Consider the following 22,490-nt stretch of genomic DNA (forward strand, 5'->3'; position numbering starts at 1 on the left):
TGATTTAAAAATTTCTCGTTCTGGTATTTTATTTTGAATATAATTTTAAGTTCAAAAGAAATGACTATCGAATGAACCAATTAATATGAATGTGCTGCTCAAAATAATTAAGGGATCATATTTTTGAATTATAGAATAAATAAATACATAAACTCATTTGTTATTAAAATTAATAAATTGCTATTCCAATTATTTCGAGCAGTATAATTTTTATGCGAATTATACTTATACTTGAAATAAAATAAGAAAGTAAAATGTATTACTTCAGTTTATATGTAGTAAATTAATTTCATCAAAAGAAAAAGATAAACAATGTTAACAAATCTTTATACAAATAAAATCGAAAGATAGATAATAATAAAATTATTCAATATTATTAGAATAAAAATAATTTCATATAAATATTAATATTCTATAAGAAAGGAAAAAAAATTTGTTCGATTAATAGTTTATTATAATGTAATCATTATTAACACAAAGCTGCCTCTAATGCTAATAATCTTGTAAAACAATATTTTAAACAGGAAACAGATACTTTAAAAAAAAAATGTGTAATAAAATAATGAATACATCTTAAAAAAAAATACACGATAATTTCATTGTTTTCTTCAATTAATGAAATAATTAAAAAATAATTGAAGAAAATAATATATATATATGTTCATTTTCTTCTTCCTACAAATTCAATAATATCTTTTATTTGATATTCTATTCCTAAATTTTATGTTTTAATGTCAATCAAATTATCCAAAATTATTTGAAGTTCTCTTCAGATTACATAAAAAAAAAAAAAAAATACAAATCACATTTTTTTAATGACTTACAGATTATTATTATATGGTTCAAAATGTAAACTTCGGTTCAAAAAATCTCAACCTTACCCGAGCACTATGGTACCCCTGGAGCGCGCTCAGAGCAATACCGAAAAGTTCTTAAGGCGGGACTTTGCGCAAATGATTTGGACAAAACCGCATGTACAGGAAACGCAACCAGTAGCTGGTGGTGGTGGCGAGGATGGCGATGATGGCGGTGGTAGAGGGACACGACTGCCCGATCGTGACCGTGGTAGCAACACGGGGTAAAGGTGCGAGCGAGCGAAAAAGTGGCGAAAGGGAATAAACGAGTGAGATAAATCGACGAGTGGGAGCGACTAAGGAATATAAACAGTGAAACAGGGAAGAGATTATCGTACCTGTCGTAAGCGAGAGAAGGACAGTTCTACTCGAGGTGGACGGAAAGGGAGGTAAAGGTGGGTGGCGGTGGTGGTGGCGGCAAAGGAGAAAAAGGGGGGCTGCGGAGGTGAGAAGGTAGGAGAACCAGCCTCCGCCAGTATCCACGTGTTCAGTGTAGTAGCGCGTTATGACCCGGATGTTAGATCGTAGCTGCAGTTTTGCGAGAACCTGCCGACCCGGATGTCTCGTTCGTCGTCTACAAGTGATCCGCTACTAATGTCCTCCTGGTCACCGAAATATGTTCAATCGGTAAGTAATGTTCGGTCACGTGATCGACATGTCGAATGATATGTTTAACGCGTCGCATACATTACTTATCTCTAGAGCATTGACCGTCAATCTGATTTCTACCCCTTTCGTTAAGCGCCTCCGATCGCCGATCCGCGTTCGCCGCATCGCGTATCATTGGTTTGAAGAAATTCGAATTTCGACAACTTATTTTTTACTTATTCTTTTTTTGAATGGTAATTTAATTGTAATTTATTTTGGACAATAATATGGATTAGACTATATGATAAAATTCAGAAATAAATTTGATAAAAATTCATAGAAATTATATAATATAAATTAAAAAATTTATTAAAAATTAATACAAGTTTTAAAAAAAGTTTAAAAAAACTTGTATGTATGTTAGGTTTGCTATCTATACGGATCGTTTAAAAATAGTAAAAATGTGTGTACAACGCGCGTCAATTTCGCAAGTAGATTCGGCCGTCCCGCAAAATATAGCGTATCGGTAACATCCGTGTGTGCTTGAAGGATAGATGCGAGCAAATCAACGAAAGGTGCCAGCAAACTTCGAAGGGACCTGATAAATGCCGAAATTGCCAACTTACGTGATTTACTGCCATTACCGCCCTCAACCCGTCAGAGACTTTCCCAACTACAGCTTATGGCCTTGGTCTGCGTATTTCTTCGAAAAGCCAATTACTTTCAACAAGGTAAGCATTAATAGGTAAAAACTTAATTAAAAATTAAAACTATTCTCTAAATTTTAATCAAAATTTTTAGATATATGTTAACAATATCATATTATTTATGGTAATATATTATTTCTTCTTATCGAGTTGATAATGATTATATCATTATGCTTGAATATTCAATTTATAAAAACAATAGTTGTTATATAGATGGATATTCTGCTGTATTATAAGCGATCTTTTAAATAGTGCTTGGCAACCGCCATTTTTGATTCCGGAAAACTCTACCGCGAAAACAAGTACAGCTGATTTATCTTAATATAATTGATATGATAATTGTATGATAAGATTTATAATGAGTATTTATAAGTTGTTTCTGTTATTTTAAATAATTTTAATTTAGTTTTGAACGAATGAAAACAGAATTGTCTATATTAATAAATTATATTTTACTTACAGAAATTTATAATTCGTTCAATTATTATTTCCTTAAAAAGATTTTTTATTGTTATAAGAAAGTTGCAAAGCATCATTAGAAGTAAAAAAAAATATCTACCATAAAGTAATTGGTTTGTTTAGTTTAATAATTTGTTGAATACACGCAACATAAGCCAAAGGATCGACGTATAGTTCATTTTATTATCGCAAGATGTTTTACATTTTTAGTGCTTCTCTTGAAAAACTAAAATCAAATATTTAACTAGTTTTTAGTGATATCTTACGACATTTTATACTTGAACATAGTTGAAAGTAAAGTTAACTTCAAGTATCAACGTTATTAATTTAAAATCAATGATTAATTATTAATATATACTAGCTAAATTACTAGCGTTTTTAAATAATTTTATATTTATATAGATTTATAAAGCAATATCATCATTATTAATTTAAAATAATTGTAAATAAAAGAATATTCAGAAATATTTTTAAAAATATATATTACTAATATATCAAATATAGACATTATTTTAATATCGATAACAAATTTGAATCGATTCAATAGTATGTACATAGAATTGAATATAAAATTCTTGAAATATAATTTGCATCTAGTTAAGTAAAATACATGAAAAACTCAAATGTTTACAAAAGAATTCTTTATATTTGAAATCTAATGGTTATTTTTTTCATATGCAATTTAAGGATATTCATAATAGAATAATTGATGTCGTATTTTAGATAGATCCATAAAGAAGTCTCAAATATACAGTATATTATATAAAATTCCATTAAGAATTTTCTATTTTTTAATTTATAAAAAAAAATATTAAAGATTAATGTTATATTGAAAATAATCTTGCATATTTAATTTTTATCTTAGACATATTATTATATATTTTTTAAATTGTTAAAAATCATGAATATTTAAAACATAGATTATAATGTATGATTAATAAAAAGAAATTGCTGTTTTTCATAATTGGGTAAATTAAATTAAATCATAAAACATAATGAAGAAATAGTATATAGACAATAATCTTTGTCATAAAAAATAATCTTTGTAATACTGTAAATAATAATGATAGAATTGAAAATATCATCTTGTAAATATTTAAATTAATATTTGAAGTTTTTATAATGCACAATATAAAGTTAAAAAAATATTTATTTTTTATAATTTCTATAATAAATTTAAATTGATTTTTTTATTATTTTAAAAATATAATATATTATATTTGATAATTGAAATTTAAAAAATTTTCTTATTAGAAGAAGCTCATTAGAAGAGAAAAATTCAAGATATTAAATAGAAGTTCCTATTATAACAAACATAATATTTTATTATTATTTATTATTATTATTATTATTATTATTTTTATTATTATATGATAAGATTGAATTAGAATTTGAAGGATATATTAAATAAAATCAATTTCTTTACTTAGAACATGTAATTTTTCTAAAATTTTAAAGGAGCATTTCGTTATATATAATGAGATCATAATAAATATAAAAAAAACTATTAATAGATAAAAATAAAAAATTGTGAATGCTTTTGTGTATACTTCTTGCACAGTGAACGCTATGCCTTTGTTTCATGGCGAGACGGTCGTCGTTTTAATTTTTACATTCTCCGTCTTCCAGTAGACCTGTACGTCACCGCAAAAACCAATATCAAAATATAGTATAATAACTGTATTAGTTATTTCAAGGTGGTAGATAATTATAATGACTAGTATATTGTATAATCATATTTTGAAAATTTAAAAATCTATTCTCAACTATTTCTTGAAAATTACATTAATAATGTATTAAAAAAATATTTTTCTATATTTTTTAACTATGAAATATTTTACATAATATATGATTTCATTCAAGAGATTACAAATATGTATCATAAAAAATAAAATTTCAATAAATATTATGAATATTGTATCTTATCTCTTTTTATCATTTATAATATTTATGTGAAAATAATTATTTCAAATAATTTTTGCGTTTTTATATATCTATAATATATTTATGTTATATTTGACTGTTTATTTTATCAATCTATATTTAATATTAAATCATAATTATATATTTAAAAATCAATTGATATTTGTTATTTTTCAATATTTAATTTTGAAACAATAAATTATATTTATTTAATAGGATAATAGGAATTGATTTTACAATATATTTATTATAAATTAATGTTTATAATGAAGTAAATTTTAAAACAATGAATTATAAATAATAGATATTAAATTATAATCATGATGTTTATGAAATTATAAACATATAATTTATAGTTTTGCAAATCCTAGTATAAATTATCTAAATAAATCATTGTGTCTCTATAATTTCGCAGTTATATCACTTTTTCATTATTTTTCTCTTTACGATCATATATATAATCACTTTTTAAAATAGGAAATTAAAAAAACATCAATGTTATTAATCTGTAAAAACCTAAATTGCCAGAAAATTCTTGAAACTCTCTATTATTTGTTCATCTTATATGATTCTCATGTTTTCAAATTATACAAATGCTTATATATTATAGAATTATTTATTTTTCATACAAAAATTCTTTCGTATTTTTTAATTTTTAATTTGCCAATATATTATTTAAATATCGTATAAAATTTTCTCTAACAGACACATCATTCTATCGAAGCACAAATATTTAAATTATAAATTCTAATCAATTATTCCTCAAATAAGAAAATATTAATATTAACCAGAAATTTTTCAGATATTTTAACAAACGATTTAATCAATGTGATCAAAGAATACAATATAATAAAAATTCTTATACAAAATATTAAAACATATTTCGTATTTTTATTATTTCTATATTTCTAATTTTTAAGATCTTGATCAATATTTTAATATATAAATATTTTTTTAATATATATATATATATATATATTTTAAAATATCATCCAATGATTAATAAACAAAATTTTTAAATTTAAGATGATCCAAATTTCAATTAATTTATTAATTGATAAATATAATCAAATATTTATATTGAATTATTTTTCAAAAATTATATTAATCAAAATCTTTTTTAAATATTTTATAAAACGATTCAATTGACATAATCAAATGGAATATGAAATAATCTCCCTTGAGGGATGTCCGTGCAACTTTCAGTTTGGATATGGATCAAATTCTCTCAGCAATAAGAATCGGCTGTTTGACAAGAATATTAAACGGTCGTTCGAGGATCAAAAACTTCGGGCATCTCCGTTGTGCAAGCGTAGAGAGTAATATATAGGTAAAAGGTAGGGAGGTAGGTAAGGCAAGAAGGTAAGATCGGCGTACATTCAAACTCAGCGGAGTCTAAGCGCGAGTTCCGGGTGATCCGCTGACCTGTCGGCCTTTGCAACAACACTCTCACGCTCCTGTAACCCATACTCCCTCTGTATCGTCTCTCCGCTCTCCGTCGTTCTTTCTTTCTCTCCTACATACTCATTGTTTCACAGTATTCGATACTATAGTCCCGTGTAGAGCCGTTTGTAAACGTAGCCGTGGCTGCATTAGCATACGCTTCTTTCCCTCTCTTCTATCTTACTACTTTTTTCTTTTTTCTCCCCTGGGTCCAATGTTGAAAAACACATACTGAACAAATTTTCCGCCATTATAACTTTTTTTCCGAATCGGATTACTTTTTAATTGATTATGCTTGTTCTTCATAATGATTTTTTATTGAGAAATAGGAATTTTGATAGAAGAGCAGAGAATCTGATATTCAAGAAAATATTCAGATCAGTTGTTAGAAGATTTATATAAATTATATATTAATAAATTAAATAATCAAAAAATCATTATAAAATCTTTTATTTTTTATGTCTTTTAATAATATAAAATTTTTCTTTTTTTAAATTAAAACTATTGATACTTTCAAATAATTATAATTAACTTTGATCTATTCTTTTCATCGTTGATTTATATTTTTGAGTTTATTATTGTCTTATTTATATAATATTTTAATGATTGAATATATATAGTTTTGGTTCAATTTCAATTTTTTTTTTTTTATTCTTCTAAATAAAATATAGTCTAGACTATATACCTTCTGTGTAGTTATCTAGTTAGAATTATGTTTAACTTCCGGCTGAATCATGTTTCTTTATCTTTCAGTCATATTAATAAAAATTTTATTAGGTTTAGATTTGATAATGATAATTTTATGACAATATTTGTATATTTTTGTAAACATTTGTATTTATTTACTTTTTAGAAAATATAAATCATGAGATATTGTATAAATTATAATTAATGTATTATTATATCAAAACTTTTCAATTATAAATATTTATAATTTATAAACATTAAATAATATATTAATAAACATTGAATAATATATTAAATAAACTAGTGTGAAACTTTTTTTACTTTTATAATATCTATTATTTTTTAAAATCTTATAACTTTTAAAAATTACATTTATTATAAATATTATAAAAATATATAATTAAAGAAATAATATATAATATATAATAATATATTATAATACTATTAAAACGAATAATTTAATTACTTTTTATTTTTTTTTTTTTACAATAAAATTTTATCGAAGTTTTATCATTTTATTTATATTTATTATTTTTCTATTTGTTCTTTGTTCGTCCAAGATGTTGTCTATAAAACAGTTTTATTGTTATTGAGATATAAAGGACTTTATCTAGAATAGTATTAAGTTAAAATGTTCATGAATAATAAAACCAGCGTTGTTGATAAGATCCTAGGAATAAAATGCGACATTAGTTTTATAACATCATAATAATTTTATGTTATCATAAGATTTAAATTTTATAACGTATTATACAAGAACCATAAATCATATTAGCTAATAATTTTTGATCATGTTACATATAATTTTAATTTAATTAAAAATATTAATTAATAATATATTTATATATTTATTATTAATATTTTTAATTTTACTTTAATTATTATATTATAATACTATCAATTAATCAAATGAATAAAATTTAAAATTAATTATAATAAAAATTATGATGAAAGAAAATTTATTTTCTTTAATGAATTAATTTTTTGAGATGTTGATATGTTCATATGAAAATTAAAAAAATATAGAATTTAAATGTTTGATAATTTATTAAATTAACATACTGATCTTATTCTTTGTTTCAGCCTTGAAAAACTGTCCGTCCGACTCTTCGAATATCCCGACCCCTAACATTGGATTTTCAAAAGTAATATTGTTTATCATGATATCGCATTGTATTTTTGACCGTTAGTTGCTACGGTACAAATGTTGGCCATACAATGCATGCAATTTTTCAGGCCATGTCCGGATTTATAATGATGATGACCCAGCAAGGAAAACTGTTGTATATATCGGAAAATGCGGCGGAATATCTTGGACACTCTATGGTAAAGTAATTGCAAAGACACAACAATTATGGTAATCAATTATATTAAAAAATAATTCAAATAAATAAAAAAATTATTTTTAGATATTTTATTATTCGTAATAAAAAATATTAAATTATAATATAGCTTATCAAAGAAATTGTATAAATTTAATTCGTCCTATATTGTAAAATGTATTTTAGGAGGATTTGCTTATCCACGGGGATAGTGTTTACGACGTAATAGACAAACAAGATCACATGGTTGTACAAAATCAATTATCTAGAAATAGTCCTATTCCAAGCGATAGAAGATTGTTTCTTTGCCGGATCAACGTATCTAGGAATTCACGGAGGCAACTTCGTTTTGGCGATCAAAAGGTATATATTTAATTAGAATAATAGAATAGTTATTTATATTTAATAAAATTATTTCAATATTTTATAGTTTTGATCGATGTTGAATAAAAAATTTTTGGTTTACCTTCATTTATTTTTTGGTTTAACAATTATTCTAAAATTTTGTTTTTTCGCTGATATCCATTTCATATTGTTTTTGAGTTTGGTTTTATCACTATTTTTTTTATAGGTGGTTTTAGTTGAAGGCCATTTTTTACCTTTCGTTCCGGTTTGTAATCGAAATGAGTTTGTTTTCCTTGCTTCATGTACACCCGTTGTTTTGCCAGAAACGAGAGAAAGTATTGTGCAGGGCGCAACAAATATTTTCACCACCATTCATTCTATGGATATGAAATATCTTCATATCGATAAAACGTAATTTATTTTTTTGTTTTATAAAAAGTTTCACTAAGCTTAGAATTAGAAAATTAAAATCTTATTTTATTTATAGGGCTGAAAGCCATTTGGAATATACCCGTAATGAATTAGTAAACATGTCATGGTATAATTTATTACATTGGGATTCGATACGAACAGCATATTGCAAACATCAAACTGGTATGTTTATATATATAATTCAAAATAGTTAAATTTATAAGTTTAATTAAAAATAATATATAAATATTGTTCGTTTGTCTTATTTAAGCATAAAAAATGATAATAAGCATAAAAATAGGATTGAAATGAAATATTAATTTGAAAATTAAATGAAATTTTAATATTTAAAATATTTAAAAAAAACTTCGATATTATCTATGGTTTTAGTTATTCAATCTGATCAAGAACGGTCTGCAACTGCATTGTTGAGACTGCAAAATCGTTCCGGACGATGGTTTTGGGTACACTGTGTTTTACAAGTCAAAGATACTTCTGAAGAATGTCAACATCCTATCATTGTGTGTACGAATCAAGTTTTGAGGTGCGTTTCCGTATCTATAATTTTCATTTTAAATATTTTTAATATGACTTTTTTATTTATTCAATAGAATTTTAAAAATCATTTAAAATCTAATTACTTACTAATTATTTATGAATTAAATAGTATATCTTACAATTAAACAAATAATAATTATAAATAAAATAAAAATAATAAATCAATACATTATTTAATACATTATTTATGCTATTTATATTATAAATAAATTACAGTGACAGAGAAGCAGAAGTAATGCGTTCAAGTTCCTGGCTGTACCAGTATTCATCTCAAACTAAATTTACTTACACCATCTGCTCTGGGAATCAAAACCGCGGTGTGCCATATGCTACTGGGAGCCAAAGTAATCAGCAGCAAGATTACACTCGTTCCTTATCCCACGCACATAATAATGATACGCAACATTCTCCTGATATACGAAATTCTGAACAAGATTTGCACAATTCATCGAAACCACAATTAAAAGATTATGCAACAAGAAATCCACGAGAAGATGCAGAACCAGTTGATATGTCGATTAGCAGTAGCGAACATGAGAATAGAAATATACACGTGAATGTACAACATAGCCATTATGCACTTGGTCAATTTACAGATAGGTACAAAACCCATCATAAAAATTCATTAAATTTGAGCGGTTATCGTGCAAAATTTATTCAATGTCACAGTCAATATAATGTGGATACATTGTCGCCTAAGTATTATATCACAGACTTAGATAAAGAATATTGTTGTAACGATAGAAATAACAGTCATAAAAGACTTTCGGGTAAGACATTATCAACATCTACAGCAACAGGATCGACAACTGATCCTTCTGAGTTATCTATGGAACATTGGAACTCGAGTCCTGTTTGGTCAGATACTCTGCAAAGGGTACCAGATGTTGTTCATCAAGAACTTAGTCCATATGTAGCTACACCAACTACACCGGTTGACACTCCGGATTCCGAATTACATGCAGAAACGCCAATTTTTAATTTTGATTGGGCGACAGAACAGCATGTGCCCAATTTGAAGATCACATTTCGTAGTTCGAATCAGGGGCTTAGGAAAGTTCAAGATGTTCAACCAATCACGTTACAGTTACCACGGAAAAAGAGCCAGTCAATGAATGATTCTAAAGACTTTCCTAAATAAGACTGTGCACTTGTTCAATTGGTGCTCTACAGTTAGATAGACAAATATTTTTTTCTCTTTAAGTAGGTATATCTTTGTAAGTTTGAGAGTTCGAGTCTGTAAGTAGAATGAAAGTTTGTATAAAGCAGTTGAAGAATAAATTAAAAAAGAAGCTATGAAGAATTTAAAAAAAAAAATTCAATTTTTAATTGATGACAGTTGATCTATCAAATTAATTTTTAATATAAAAATAATGAGAAATTTAAAGATTGACTGGTATTATAAAATTGACATTGATTTTTTACTTACTAGATTAGTTTTTAATTAAAATAAAAATTTAAAGTTGGTGCAATAAAAATAGTTCCATAATTTTTACTAAAAAGTTATTTTTATTTGATTAAAAAGCTATCAGTATTAAATAAAATTTTGCTAACAAAGATATAAAGTATTAGAATAATTAAAAATAAGTGGTAAATATGAAATTTTTGCAATATGTGTAGTAAATATGGATTGCAAGAGTACAACGATAATTATTTTAACAATTAACTAATGTCTAAAGATTTGTAAGAAAAATTTGTAAAAAATTGAAATGTTGAAATATTGCTTTTTAGAAATTATCTTGTATATGTAACATTTTGAATGGACATTTTAATGTAGTAGCATTGTTAATATTTTGGCAAAATATTTAATAATTGATAATGATGTTATTTACATAAGTTTTAGTTCAAGTAAAAAAAAAAAAATGTCCATTAATAAAGAATATTTTCAATGTTAATTGAAGTTAGTGAATCATAACCAATATTCTTTTCTATATCTTTGATATTAATATTATTTATTGGGTTGGCAACTAAGTAATTGCGGATTTCACTCATAGATGGCTTCAGTTGAATTTTTAGATTTGCTGGCATAGTCCAAATGTAAAACACATTTTGTTATTTGATAGTTGGCAATTCAGCTGTCGATCAGTAAAAAAAGTTTTTTGATCGGTTGCGTAGTTTTCGTTTGGCGTTCGTTGAAAAATGGAAAATCAAAAGGAACATTATCGTCATATTTTGCTTTTTTATTTTCGCAAAGGGAAAAACGCATCGCAAGCTCACAAAAAGTTATGTGCTGTTTATGGCGATGAAGCCTTAAAAGAACGGCAGTGTCAAAATTGGTTTAACAAATTTCGTTCTGGTGATTTTTCACTCAAAGACGAAAAACGCTCTGGTCGTCCAGTTGAAATTGATGACGACCTAATCAAAGCAATAATCGATTCGGATCGTCACAGTACAACTCGTGAGATTGCAGAGAAGCTTCATGTATCACATACATGCATTGAAAACCACTTAAAACAACTTGGCTATGTTCAAAAACTCGGTACATGGGTTCCTCCGAACTGAAAGAAAAGTATTTAACGCAACGCATTAACAGCTGCGATTTGCTAAAGAAACGTAATGAAAATGATCCATTTTTAAAACGATTGATAACTGGCGATAAAAAATGGGTTGTTTACAACAATATCAAGCGGAAAAGATCGTAGAGCAGCCCACGTAAACCTGCTCAAACAACATCAAAAGCTGGTATTCATCAAAAGAAGATGTTATCAGTTTGGTGGGATTACAAAGGAATTGTCTATTTTGAACTCTTACCACTCAACCGAACGATCAATTCTGTTGTCTACATTGAACAACTAACGAAATTAAACAAGTTGAAGAAAAGCGGCCCGAATTGACAAATCCAAAAGGTGTTGTATTCCATCATGACAATGCAAGGCCACACACATCTTTGGTCACTCGGCAAAAATTATTGGAGCTTGGTTGGGATGTTTTGCCACATCCATCATGTAGTCTTAATCTTGCACCATTTGATTACTTTTTGTTTCAATCTTTACAAAACTCCTTGAATGGTAAAAATTTCAATAATGATAATGATATCAAATTGTACCTGATTCAGTTTTTTGCTAATAAAAACCAGAAGTTTTATGAATGTGGGATTATGATGCTGCCTGAAAGATGGCAAAAAGTCATTGATCAAAATGGGCAACACATTACAGAATAAAGTTATTTAGTTCTATGAAAAAATTGTCTTTGATTTTCTAAAAAAAATCCGCAATTACTTAGTTGCCAATCCAATATATAATAAGTTTTTAATTTAAATAGAAAAAAATATATTTAAAAAAAGTTATTCATATATATATATATATATATATATATGAATTAATTATTAATATATATATATATTAATATTTAATATAAATATTAATAAATTATTAATATTTGATCAAACAATTTTTTTATATATTTTTTTTTTATATAATTATCAATATTTTATATTATATTTTCAATTTATCCTATAATAATTTTTGTTCTCTAAAATTTATTTAATAATTTTATAATAGATTTTATAATAGAGATTTTATAATATATAATTAAATCTATTATCTTGCAATTAATTTATATGAATATTTTTGTTTTCACATATTCATGTACAAATTGATAGGGAGAGATTTAGTTTCTTTGACGCTCTAATAGATGGCGTTGTAGTTGCTTTTAATTTCGATACGTTCTCAAACGCATTCAAATATTACAATTTAAAAATAGTATATTTGAATTATAACTGAAATATATATTTCATTATAATATATCATTTTTTTTATATAGTTTTTGCCATCTACATTAGATATATAACATTATATGAGTATAATTTGTAGAAACGTATTTCATATTTTACATAAAGTTCTATAAATTTTTTATTTATGTATATATCGTATACATATTAAATTAAACAACATTATAATTTAAAAAAAATTTAATTAATTATTGATTATAAGTAATTCTTTATTTAACAAATATTAAATATTCTAATTAATATTAATCTCTGAACTATAGAGGGTGTGAAAGAGTAAGTCTTAATAAAGCATTATAAAATTCCCCTTCTTAAGGGATATTATGGATGAAAACGCCTATACGTAGAAACGTATGGCTTCTAAGTATAGTTAGTATATTGTGCATGAAGGTTAGGAGCAGTTAAGCAACCAAACGTGGGTTAGGTGAAAATAACAGCTCCTGTCACAATGTAGTGTATAATAATGTTATTGTGATATTATAATAATAAACGTATATCTATATACGCATATATACAACATCCGTGTGATCCACGACGGAATACATGGATGTTGCGAACGGACAAAAGCCCCTCAGTAAGTATAATTTAGAATTTATTTAATGTAATTTATATATAACTTTATTTTATTTTAAAACAATGAAATATTTGAATGTTTATTTGAATATTTTAAATAAAATTTATTGAAATTGTTTTTAAAAATTTGAACGAATAAAATCCTCGAATGTCGAATAAAATCTTTCTATATAATTATCGTACATCTAAAAAAAAATTAATTATATCTATAATGACATAACAACATGATTATGGAAATTAATTCAACTTTATTATTAAAACTTTTAGAAGTTTTTTATTAAAAGTTTTGCGTATTTAATATCTATTTAATATTTCAAAGTTATTATACATATTAGAAATATTATCTAAAGATATTATGTATTATATATTGTATATTATACATTCTAATAAATTTTTTATTATAGGTGGGCAATCTTCTGCCACTGGAAGTTCAGGAATGGATAAAGGAAAAGAGTGGCAGATGGAATTGCTTATGGAAAAATTACGTTCCAAAGCTTCTACATATAAATCCTTGGTGGAGACTGCCAAAAATTTACGAATGGCTATGTTGGTATGTAATTTGTAATATATTAATATATATTTCAATAAATATTTATTTTTGAATTATTTTTAATAGGATAAAAGGTTTGCAATTGATAGTGCTGAAAAGAGTCAACTACAAAAATGTTTGGATACTTTGCAACATTCCATAAAAGTTACATCTTTACAATCTATGGTGGAACGTTTAGAAAGTTTAACCAGGCAATTAGGGTAAATATAAATTATTTATTCTAGAAGTAAAATAAAACAAAATTAGATAATTGATTTAATATTTGTGTTATGATTGGATTACAGTTTAAAATTTATGATGTCTGGTCCACCAGGTACAGAATTGTTTATTTCCTCAGATATGTTTTTTTTGGAGGTTCTTTTGGAACCAACAGGTGTAGTTAAAGATGTTAAAATTCATCATGAAGGAAAAAATGAACAGCAGGTACAAATTTTTAATTTTCATGAGAAAATCATTTTTTTAAATACATTTTATTATGTATTTTATTAAATAAAATTAATATATTTTATTATATAATGATTCTTAATGCAATGTTTACAGAGCTGTGATGTATTGGTGTCTTGTTTATCACGAGGAGATTTTCTTGATTTTACAGTACAATTAGAAGGTTTAGCTTCAATATATCAATTAAATGCTGATAAAAAGGTAAAATGTAAAGCATTTAGTGCTTTACAATCGCTAGAGTCTGATTTGGGTATTTTAGCACAATTGCAAACATTTATAAAAGAACCATTTAATCTTGTTCATAAAAGTCCAGTTGGTTAGTATATATTTATTTTAAAACAAGAATTATTAAAAAAAAAAATGAATACATACGATAATGCAATGTTTTTTTATTTTAGGAATTCTTGAACGAAGAAGAGGAGGTCATGCGATGAAGTTAACATATTTTGTTTCTCCTTTTGATTTAATAGATCAGGAGAATCGTACCTGTGATGCATTGAGTTCAGAAATAGTTATCAAACGGAAAATCGGTCATTCCGTTACAGTTTGTATGGAAGGTTCGACTGCTCACAAGTTGCCTACTTCTAGTATCATAACTGTAAATAGAAGCCCTACAGGAAAAAGGTTTATAATTTTTTTTTATAAAAAATATATTCTATCTAATTTAATTAATAATAATTCAATAAACAATTTATATATAATTCATTTTAGTACCCCGTCTTATGCTCCGTTAACTGGTACAAATTCGTCGGTATTACCTGCTTGTTTTGTTTTAAAACTTGCTAAAAAAATGCCGATGTGCATGGAACTAGTACGTAGGATACAGAAAGTAACGGAATTGGAATGTGGAGATATATCTGCTCCTCATCCGTTACTTAGTTTAATTATTCAGCATGCTAGCGAAGGACAACTGGATTGCCGCAATAATAGAGGACTTTATGTTGTATGTAAATTATTTTACATGATAATTAATTATTAATACCTTTTATTATTTCAAATCTTATCTTTCTGTTACAGACTTTACCGGATCAACAGCATTGTTATTTCATGACGGAGAATAAAAATATGGAGGGTGTGTTAGTTTGTAGCATTCCTTTCACTCATCCGGCGCACGTTCCACAAATCTTGGTATATTTGCGCCAACAAGCGCTTTTTAATACTTTAATTGCTAGTTGCGTTAGACCTATGGCTCGGCAAGATCCAGAACATGCAACTATATTTGAAGTAAACGCTTTATCGTGGCAACATATATCGGTAAGTTTGGAGCATCCATTCGAAGAGACTATGGCAACGGCGGAGCTAGATTTGACGGATATTTCCGCATTGAAATGCAAGTTATATGGCATAAGTATAACAAATACAGAACAGACATCAGATTTGACTGGAAAAGTATTACAAAAATGTTTAAGTATACCTTTGACAATGAGAATTCTTATGAAATCATGGGAGAGTCGCGACTCTTTAAGTACGATGAATAATTTAAATAGTGGAAACGGAAACTATAATGTAAATCTTGGTTCTGGCAAAGATCAGAATAGCCAAAATGGTTCTGGAATGCCTGATTTTACTAATGGAGAAACAAAAATCAAACAAGAACCAGGTTTGAATAATGGAAATGGAACAATGGGAAGGCAACAGTCATCGCAACAACAACAACAGCAACAACCACAACAGCAGCCTTTTTTAGATGCCGGAACGGAGAATAGTATCGGTTTTCCGTCTTATTCCGGCCAATCCGATACCACGACTACTGCTATGTTAAATCCATTACAATTGGGAGCTTTGCTTGGACAGGCAAAAAACTCTATGTCTAATTCAGTGAATGAGCGCACAAAAAAGACACGTAAAAGAAAAACTGCGGATGGTATTTGGCGAAGTCCTAAAAGGAAGGGAGACGAGAGTACTGAAATATTATTGGAGAGTTCTAGTTCCGATTCGACACCTCTTGGTACACCAACCGGTGGCAGAGAAAATTTAAATGAGACCAGAACATCTACGCCAACCTCAGCTACGAGTTTAACTAGTGGTTTGGATTTTTCTAATTTGGATCCAACCGATATTTTGGGAACAGATAAAAGTTCAGATTATGATATCGACAACGAGAGCGAGATAACAGAAGTTCACGATTTACAAGATGTTGAAGAATTAATTAAACGTGATCGTAAATCGAGAAAGAGGGAGGAGAAAAAGAGCCCAATTATATTTGAAGAAAACAAGAATCTAGTACCACCATCAGTAAGTATAACGCCAATTTCAAGCAGTAGTTTGGGTCAAACTACGAACTATAACTCTGTACTTACGGGGATGGGTTTGGAAAGGAGGCCAGGCATTGAAATAATACCAATAGCACCACAGACTACATTGCCGAGCTCTATTACTATAACACCGATACCCGCACCGTCGCAGTCGAAAAGTTTGACGGATGAACGTAGAGAACGAAAAAGTTCAAAGGGAAAGTCGACAGAGGATAAGGGAAAATTGGAGAAAAGACGTAAACGTAAGAGAGAGGATAGTCCTATGGGACCACCGCCTGACAAAATACCATCTAAACAGGATCCCTTATCGAAACCAGTGTCTGTGAGCATTAAACCAACTGAATCGCCGCCAAATATGAGCTCAAGGCCATCATCACCTGCAACGACATTACGAAAATTTAGTCCGTCTCCGACGCATACCAGTCCACTCGCTCTCGTAGGTAAGTCCAGTCCTACATTGAAACAGTCAACAAACAAGCCAGTGCAAAGTCCAAAGCACTCTCCGGTCTATAGCAGTAGTCCCAAACATACGCCAGTACCTGCGAGTGTGAGCCCGAAGCATGGCACTTCGTCGCCGAAGCATGGAAGTTCGGCAAGCACTGGTAAACCGAGCATGTCTGCATTGAAATCCGCAGCAAATTCACCTTCCAGTAAAACGACCGATTCTGGACAATCAAAGATAAAATCTTCTTCCTCGTCGTCGAGCAAAGACTCCAATCGAGAGAAGGAGAGAAAGACGTCGTCTTTAGCCTTTGGTGGATCGAGCGGGCATCAAAGTCCAAAAACTAAGTCCTCTAGTGGTAAGTTAAAACAACTGGAATTAATTCCTAGCGGGGAAACGCAGTCCACAATGCCGAGCAGCGGTGGTAGCACACCGCCATCCGGCAATTCGGAACTCGGCAAGTCTGCAATCGCTCAACAACAGGCGAGAAACAGAAAGGGTTCGTTAAGCGCTGTGATTGATAAATTGAAGAATGCTCAGCATTGCACGGATGATGGTAGCAATGGTGGGGCAAAATCAACAACTGGAAGTAGTAATTCGAGTGGTCAGAAAGAGAGAAGTGTTGGAAGTTCCTCGAACAAAACCGCAGAGGGAAAATGTATTAATAAAAATTCATCTATGGATACTAAAAATCCTGCAGAATACATGGTAAAACATAGTTCTGATGGGATGAAAATAACGATTAACAAAACTCGCACAAAAGATTCAAAATCTGGTACAAATCTCAAATTGTCTTCGTCCTCGGCGTCTGTCGCAACTGGAACGTCTTCGAGTTCATCGACTTCATCGACAAATATATCGGGTAATAGCTCGCCTAAAACGCACACCGGTTTGAAGCCAGGAGTAAGTTCTGGTCCAGCATCAAAGAAACCTCCGACTCAGACATCTCCAAAATTATCTGGATCCTCTTCCTCCAGTTCTGGCAGCAGTGGTAACAAAACAACTCTCTTAGGACAAAAGATGTTATCTGCCTTGAAATCTATCTCAGGCTCGAATTCCGGAAGTGGTAATGGAACCGGAGGAATCAATGTTGGTAGTAGCGGTAGTAGCGGATTGCTTTCCAAAAATGTCATGTCCTCCAAATCCTCCTCGAGTTCTCCGAAGACAACGAGTTCTGGCGTAACAGATCTTAGTCGAAATCGCGATAAATCTCGATTGTCGAAGTCCAGTGACAAAAGTATATTTCCTTCAAAGGGAATTGGAGATAGAAAATCGAGTCCATCAGGATTGCGAGAAGAAAGCGAGAGCGAAAGAGCGTTTAAGTTATTGGCTGCTCACGCTTCCATGTCGAATTTATCAAATTTACCTAATTTACCACCACAATTGGTTGTCGAAGGTCTTATGAAGCAATTGGATACTAAATTTCAAATACCCAAATTGTCCGCTAGAGCTAATGCAGATTCTACCGACAAAAAGTCAGAGAAGCTATCGATGCTTCCCGATAGTGGAAAAACGTTGGACAATCTCGCGTCGAAGCAGACGTCGGAACAAGGAAAAATGCAAACGTTATCAAATACGTCGAGTACAACTTCGAAATCATCGTCGGATGATCAATCGAGCCAGGGTAGAAGAGATCATGTACAAACGAAGCCTGACAATCTTTCCATGACAAGCGCAGCCTCGGTAATTAATCTTGGTACGGATAATACCAGTAATATTTTGCTCCCTGCTTTATCCAGTGGCAGCACGCACGATCTCGACATCCCTACGAATCTCTCGATGCAACCATCTGAGAACGAATCCCGTGAGAAGGAGTCGTCGCTGAATAGGAGTAACACGCAATTTCAGAGTAGCAGCTTAAATTCCACAGGCATTGGTAAAGATGATACTAGTGCCAGTGGTCCTGTAATGGCCGTTCTACCAAAAGGATCTGAAGCTCAGCCTACCAGTAAATCCGTGTATCCTACGATGATGACAACAGGCACCTTAACTAGCGGGAATGGAACGACGAGCACTAACACTGGTAACGGAGGCACGGAGAGTTTGAATTTGAGCATTAAACCAGTGGATGCCACGATGACAAAGTACAAATCCGACGAGAAGAAGCAACAACAACCGCAGCAACAACAACAATCTCAACCGCCTCAGCAACAACAACCACAATCTCAACAACAATCATCACAGTCTCAGCAACAATCACAGCAGCAGCAATCGCAACCACAGCAAGTTCCGTCTTCCGGAGGATCTTCCTCTTCGTCCTCGTTGGGAACAACGGTGTCCTCGGAGAATTCGTCAAGCGCAATGAAGGCGACAAGCACAGAGATACTGGCGTCGACGTCCCAAGAGGCCGCTGAGATGCTATTGGATTTTTCCACGCCGAAAGATGTGGCCAAGAGTCTGAATTTCACCAGCATACCCGAGAGAGCGATGACCCAGGCGGCCTCAGTGCGCAGGAACACACCTCCACCTCCGCCGCCCGCCTTCCCAGCGAGTCCATCCGTGAGTGTGCACATCGTGAAAAGTCCTGCACCCTCACCGAGGGTTATCCCGCCCTCGCCTCACTCCGCCTCGCCGTGCATCACCGACGACGAGCTGATGGACGAGGCGCTGGTGGGTATGGGCAAATGAAGGTTACTGAAACTCTAGATTTAAATTTTAGCCGCGACTGGGACAGGGTGTCCTGAAAGGCTGGCTGACTAGCTGCTGTTGAATTAGCCTGGCCTACGCTCTGCTGTGCTCCACGTTTCTACTGTTGTTTCTCGAACACTTTTATCGTGGTGCACAGCCTGGAATTGTCCTCGAGTTCACTAAACATTGGGAGAAGGAATGATTTATGGGAAATTTAAAATTAAATGGTTTATGGTTTCATTATAGTTTCTATGTGATTGGCTCGATTGATAAGAATTTAAAAAATGGAAATTTTTGTTTTACATTAAAAAGAAAAATGAAAAGAAAGAATGATGATAGTGAGATTGCTAGTTTTTTTACTAAATTTTTTATTTTTGATATGGATTTGTACTTAAATATTTATGTGAATTTAAAGAATTGTTGTATTCAAAATTGCTATAAAGTATGTAACATCATTTAATATTGATTATTAATTGATTATTGATTAGTATCAATTTGATTGAAAATAATTATTTTAACGATATATCATTTTAATTTGAAGTTAATATGAATCATTGTAATTAATCTATTTATGAAGAAATGTTCTTGAACAATTTAAATTGTTCTATGATGATAAATATATAAGAATACATATTTTCTTTGATGCATCATTTAAAAAATATCTTTATAAGTAATTTATAATATAAAATATGTATTTCAATTATGAACAATTGTATCTAAAACTAGCAATTTGTTACTGAATATTTTCAAATTTTAAGAGAATTTGTATTTTGTCTTGCAAGTTTTATGTATACTCTTTATGCATGTTTTATATATGTCGAACAATTCTTGAGGGGGATACTCTGTATGTTGTTGAGATTTTTCACTTCTCCTAAAAAATCCTGCCGAATACAAGTGTGGTTTTTGCTCTCGTGGTTTATGCAAATCTTCGATAAAAAAATAAAAATCTTCAATTTTCTTATGCATACATAAGAACATATATATTAAAGAGAAGGAAATACAAAAAAAAAAAAAAAAAAAAGAAAGAAGAAATAAAAAGAGAAACTCTTGTAAAGAAATGAAGATTTAAACTGCGTGTATCAAAGTGATTTATTATTATAAATAAAATTCTTGATATCGTGATAGGAGGACTCGAGGCTAGCAGATTGTTTATAGATTTTTAAGAAAGAGAGAGAGAGAGAGAGAGAGAGAGAGAGAGAGAGAGAGAGAGAGAGAGAGAGAGAAAGAGAGAGAGCTCGAGTGTGTGAAAAGGAATGAAAGATATATGAAAGGTCGCGATATGTGAGGAATAATATAGACAAGTACATAACGAGTTATTTTCGATAGAAATCCATATTGGACAATATTTATAAGAGCACCGTGGAATGGGCATATAATATTAAAATTATAAATAAGATATTTCTTAATTAGTATATTTCATATGCTTGGAATTTTTACTGATTAAAAGAATAAATATTTCAAAAATAAGTTTTACATAATTTGAAATTATAAAATATTTAAAAAATAGAAAAAAATAGACAGAATCAAATATTATATAGAATAAACCGTTTGATCGAAAATTTTATATTATAATTATATTATTATAGAAGTTATAATTTAAAAGATAGAAATTTTCCAGATAGAAATTATTTATTTTTTTTTTATAAAAAAAAAATGTTTAAAATTCTTTTAATTTTCTTAATATATAACAATGAATGTAGTCATGTTAAATATATCTTTATTTTATTTCCAATCAGAAATTTTCCAAGTTAATAATGAAGTATATTTTTGGAAATATCGTGGGTATGGACAAATATCGTTCGACAAAGAGCCATGAGAGAGATAGAGGAAATTATACGTATAGCCAATTATCGAGTCCTTTATCTTTACCTTCCTGTTCTTGTACCCGCTCCAATTGTCCCTCCAACAATGTTCTTCGGCAGTCCACAACGAAGGAAATCAGTGCTTCGATATCGTAAAAGTTATTTCCAATCGATCTTCGCTTGACAAATCGTGTGAATATTTATTAAAAAAGAAGAAAGAAAAAAAAAGGAAAAAAAAATCGAACGTTCACTAATGCATCGAAAATCAATTATCATGTATTGAATAAAAAAACTTTATAAAGATTAATTAGGAAATATCGTTTAATGTAACTTCTTTTTCACGAAGAAAAAATATTTTGAAGAATGAATGGGATTCAGACGAAGAAAAACATCGAAGCATCGAAGGACACATCGCGATGATAAGAAATATGCTGAGCTTATTGAATATAATGCGAAAAAATTCACAGATATTATTGAAATCTATATTATTTAATTCGAAAATATCGCAGTGTCCTTAGCGTTTTAGCTGCGTAATGGAAAATTGTGAATCATAAACGGAAGGGAAGAGATAGTAGGAGGGTACTAATAATAAGTGCCAAGTATAGAGATTAAAAAAAAAGGAAAAACGAAAATTTTCGAAGATGGAGCTTTAATCCTTTGTCTTTCGTTTCGACGGTTCTTACTACCTCCATTCCAATATGGTATTGATCAATTAAGTGGACTAAAAAATTTGAATTAATTTCTGAATTATTAAATCTTTTTAATTCAGATT

At 29.4% G+C, this 22,490-nt stretch overlaps 2 protein-coding genes across 4 annotated transcripts; both read left to right on the forward strand.

Moving 5' to 3' along the window:
• The first annotated feature begins 821 nt into the window (after nucleotides 1-821).
• Nucleotides 822-10,600, forward strand: LOC552367 (neuronal PAS domain-containing protein 4). Of its 2 annotated transcripts, none has more exons than XM_624741.6 (9): nucleotides 822-1,481; nucleotides 1,997-2,173; nucleotides 7,745-7,806; nucleotides 7,898-7,987; nucleotides 8,170-8,346; nucleotides 8,555-8,739; nucleotides 8,816-8,922; nucleotides 9,130-9,283; nucleotides 9,514-10,438. In XM_624741.6, the coding sequence occupies exons 2-9, from the start codon at nucleotides 2,125-2,127 to the stop codon at nucleotides 10,436-10,438; spliced, it is 1,749 nt and encodes a 582-aa protein (XP_624744.3). In that variant the 5' UTR covers nucleotides 822-1,481; nucleotides 1,997-2,124. The 2 variants fall into 2 exon arrangements, with proteins under 2 accessions (XP_624744.3, XP_006563370.1); XM_006563307.2 differs by having other exon boundaries at nucleotides 1,471-1,481; nucleotides 1,992-2,173; nucleotides 9,514-10,600.
• Nucleotides 10,601-13,154: 2,554 nt separating this feature from the next.
• Nucleotides 13,155-22,337, forward strand: LOC412422 (mediator of RNA polymerase II transcription subunit 1). 2 transcript variants are annotated; one of them, XM_006563309.3, is made up of 9 exons: nucleotides 13,155-13,598; nucleotides 14,002-14,147; nucleotides 14,214-14,347; nucleotides 14,432-14,570; nucleotides 14,688-14,907; nucleotides 14,990-15,215; nucleotides 15,303-15,534; nucleotides 15,609-19,787; nucleotides 19,948-22,337. In XM_006563309.3, the coding sequence occupies exons 1-9, from the start codon at nucleotides 13,568-13,570 to the stop codon at nucleotides 19,996-19,998; spliced, it is 5,358 nt and encodes a 1,785-aa protein (XP_006563372.2). In that variant the 5' UTR covers nucleotides 13,155-13,567; the 3' UTR covers nucleotides 19,999-22,337. The 2 variants fall into 2 exon arrangements, with proteins under 2 accessions (XP_006563372.2, XP_395879.4); XM_395879.7 differs by having other exon boundaries at nucleotides 15,609-22,337.
• Nucleotides 22,338-22,490: the final 153 nt, after the last annotated feature.

Source organism: Apis mellifera, linkage group LG11 (genome assembly GCF_003254395.2).
Source record: "Apis mellifera strain DH4 linkage group LG11, Amel_HAv3.1, whole genome shotgun sequence".
Lineage (NCBI taxonomy): Eukaryota > Metazoa > Arthropoda > Insecta > Hymenoptera > Apidae > Apis > Apis mellifera.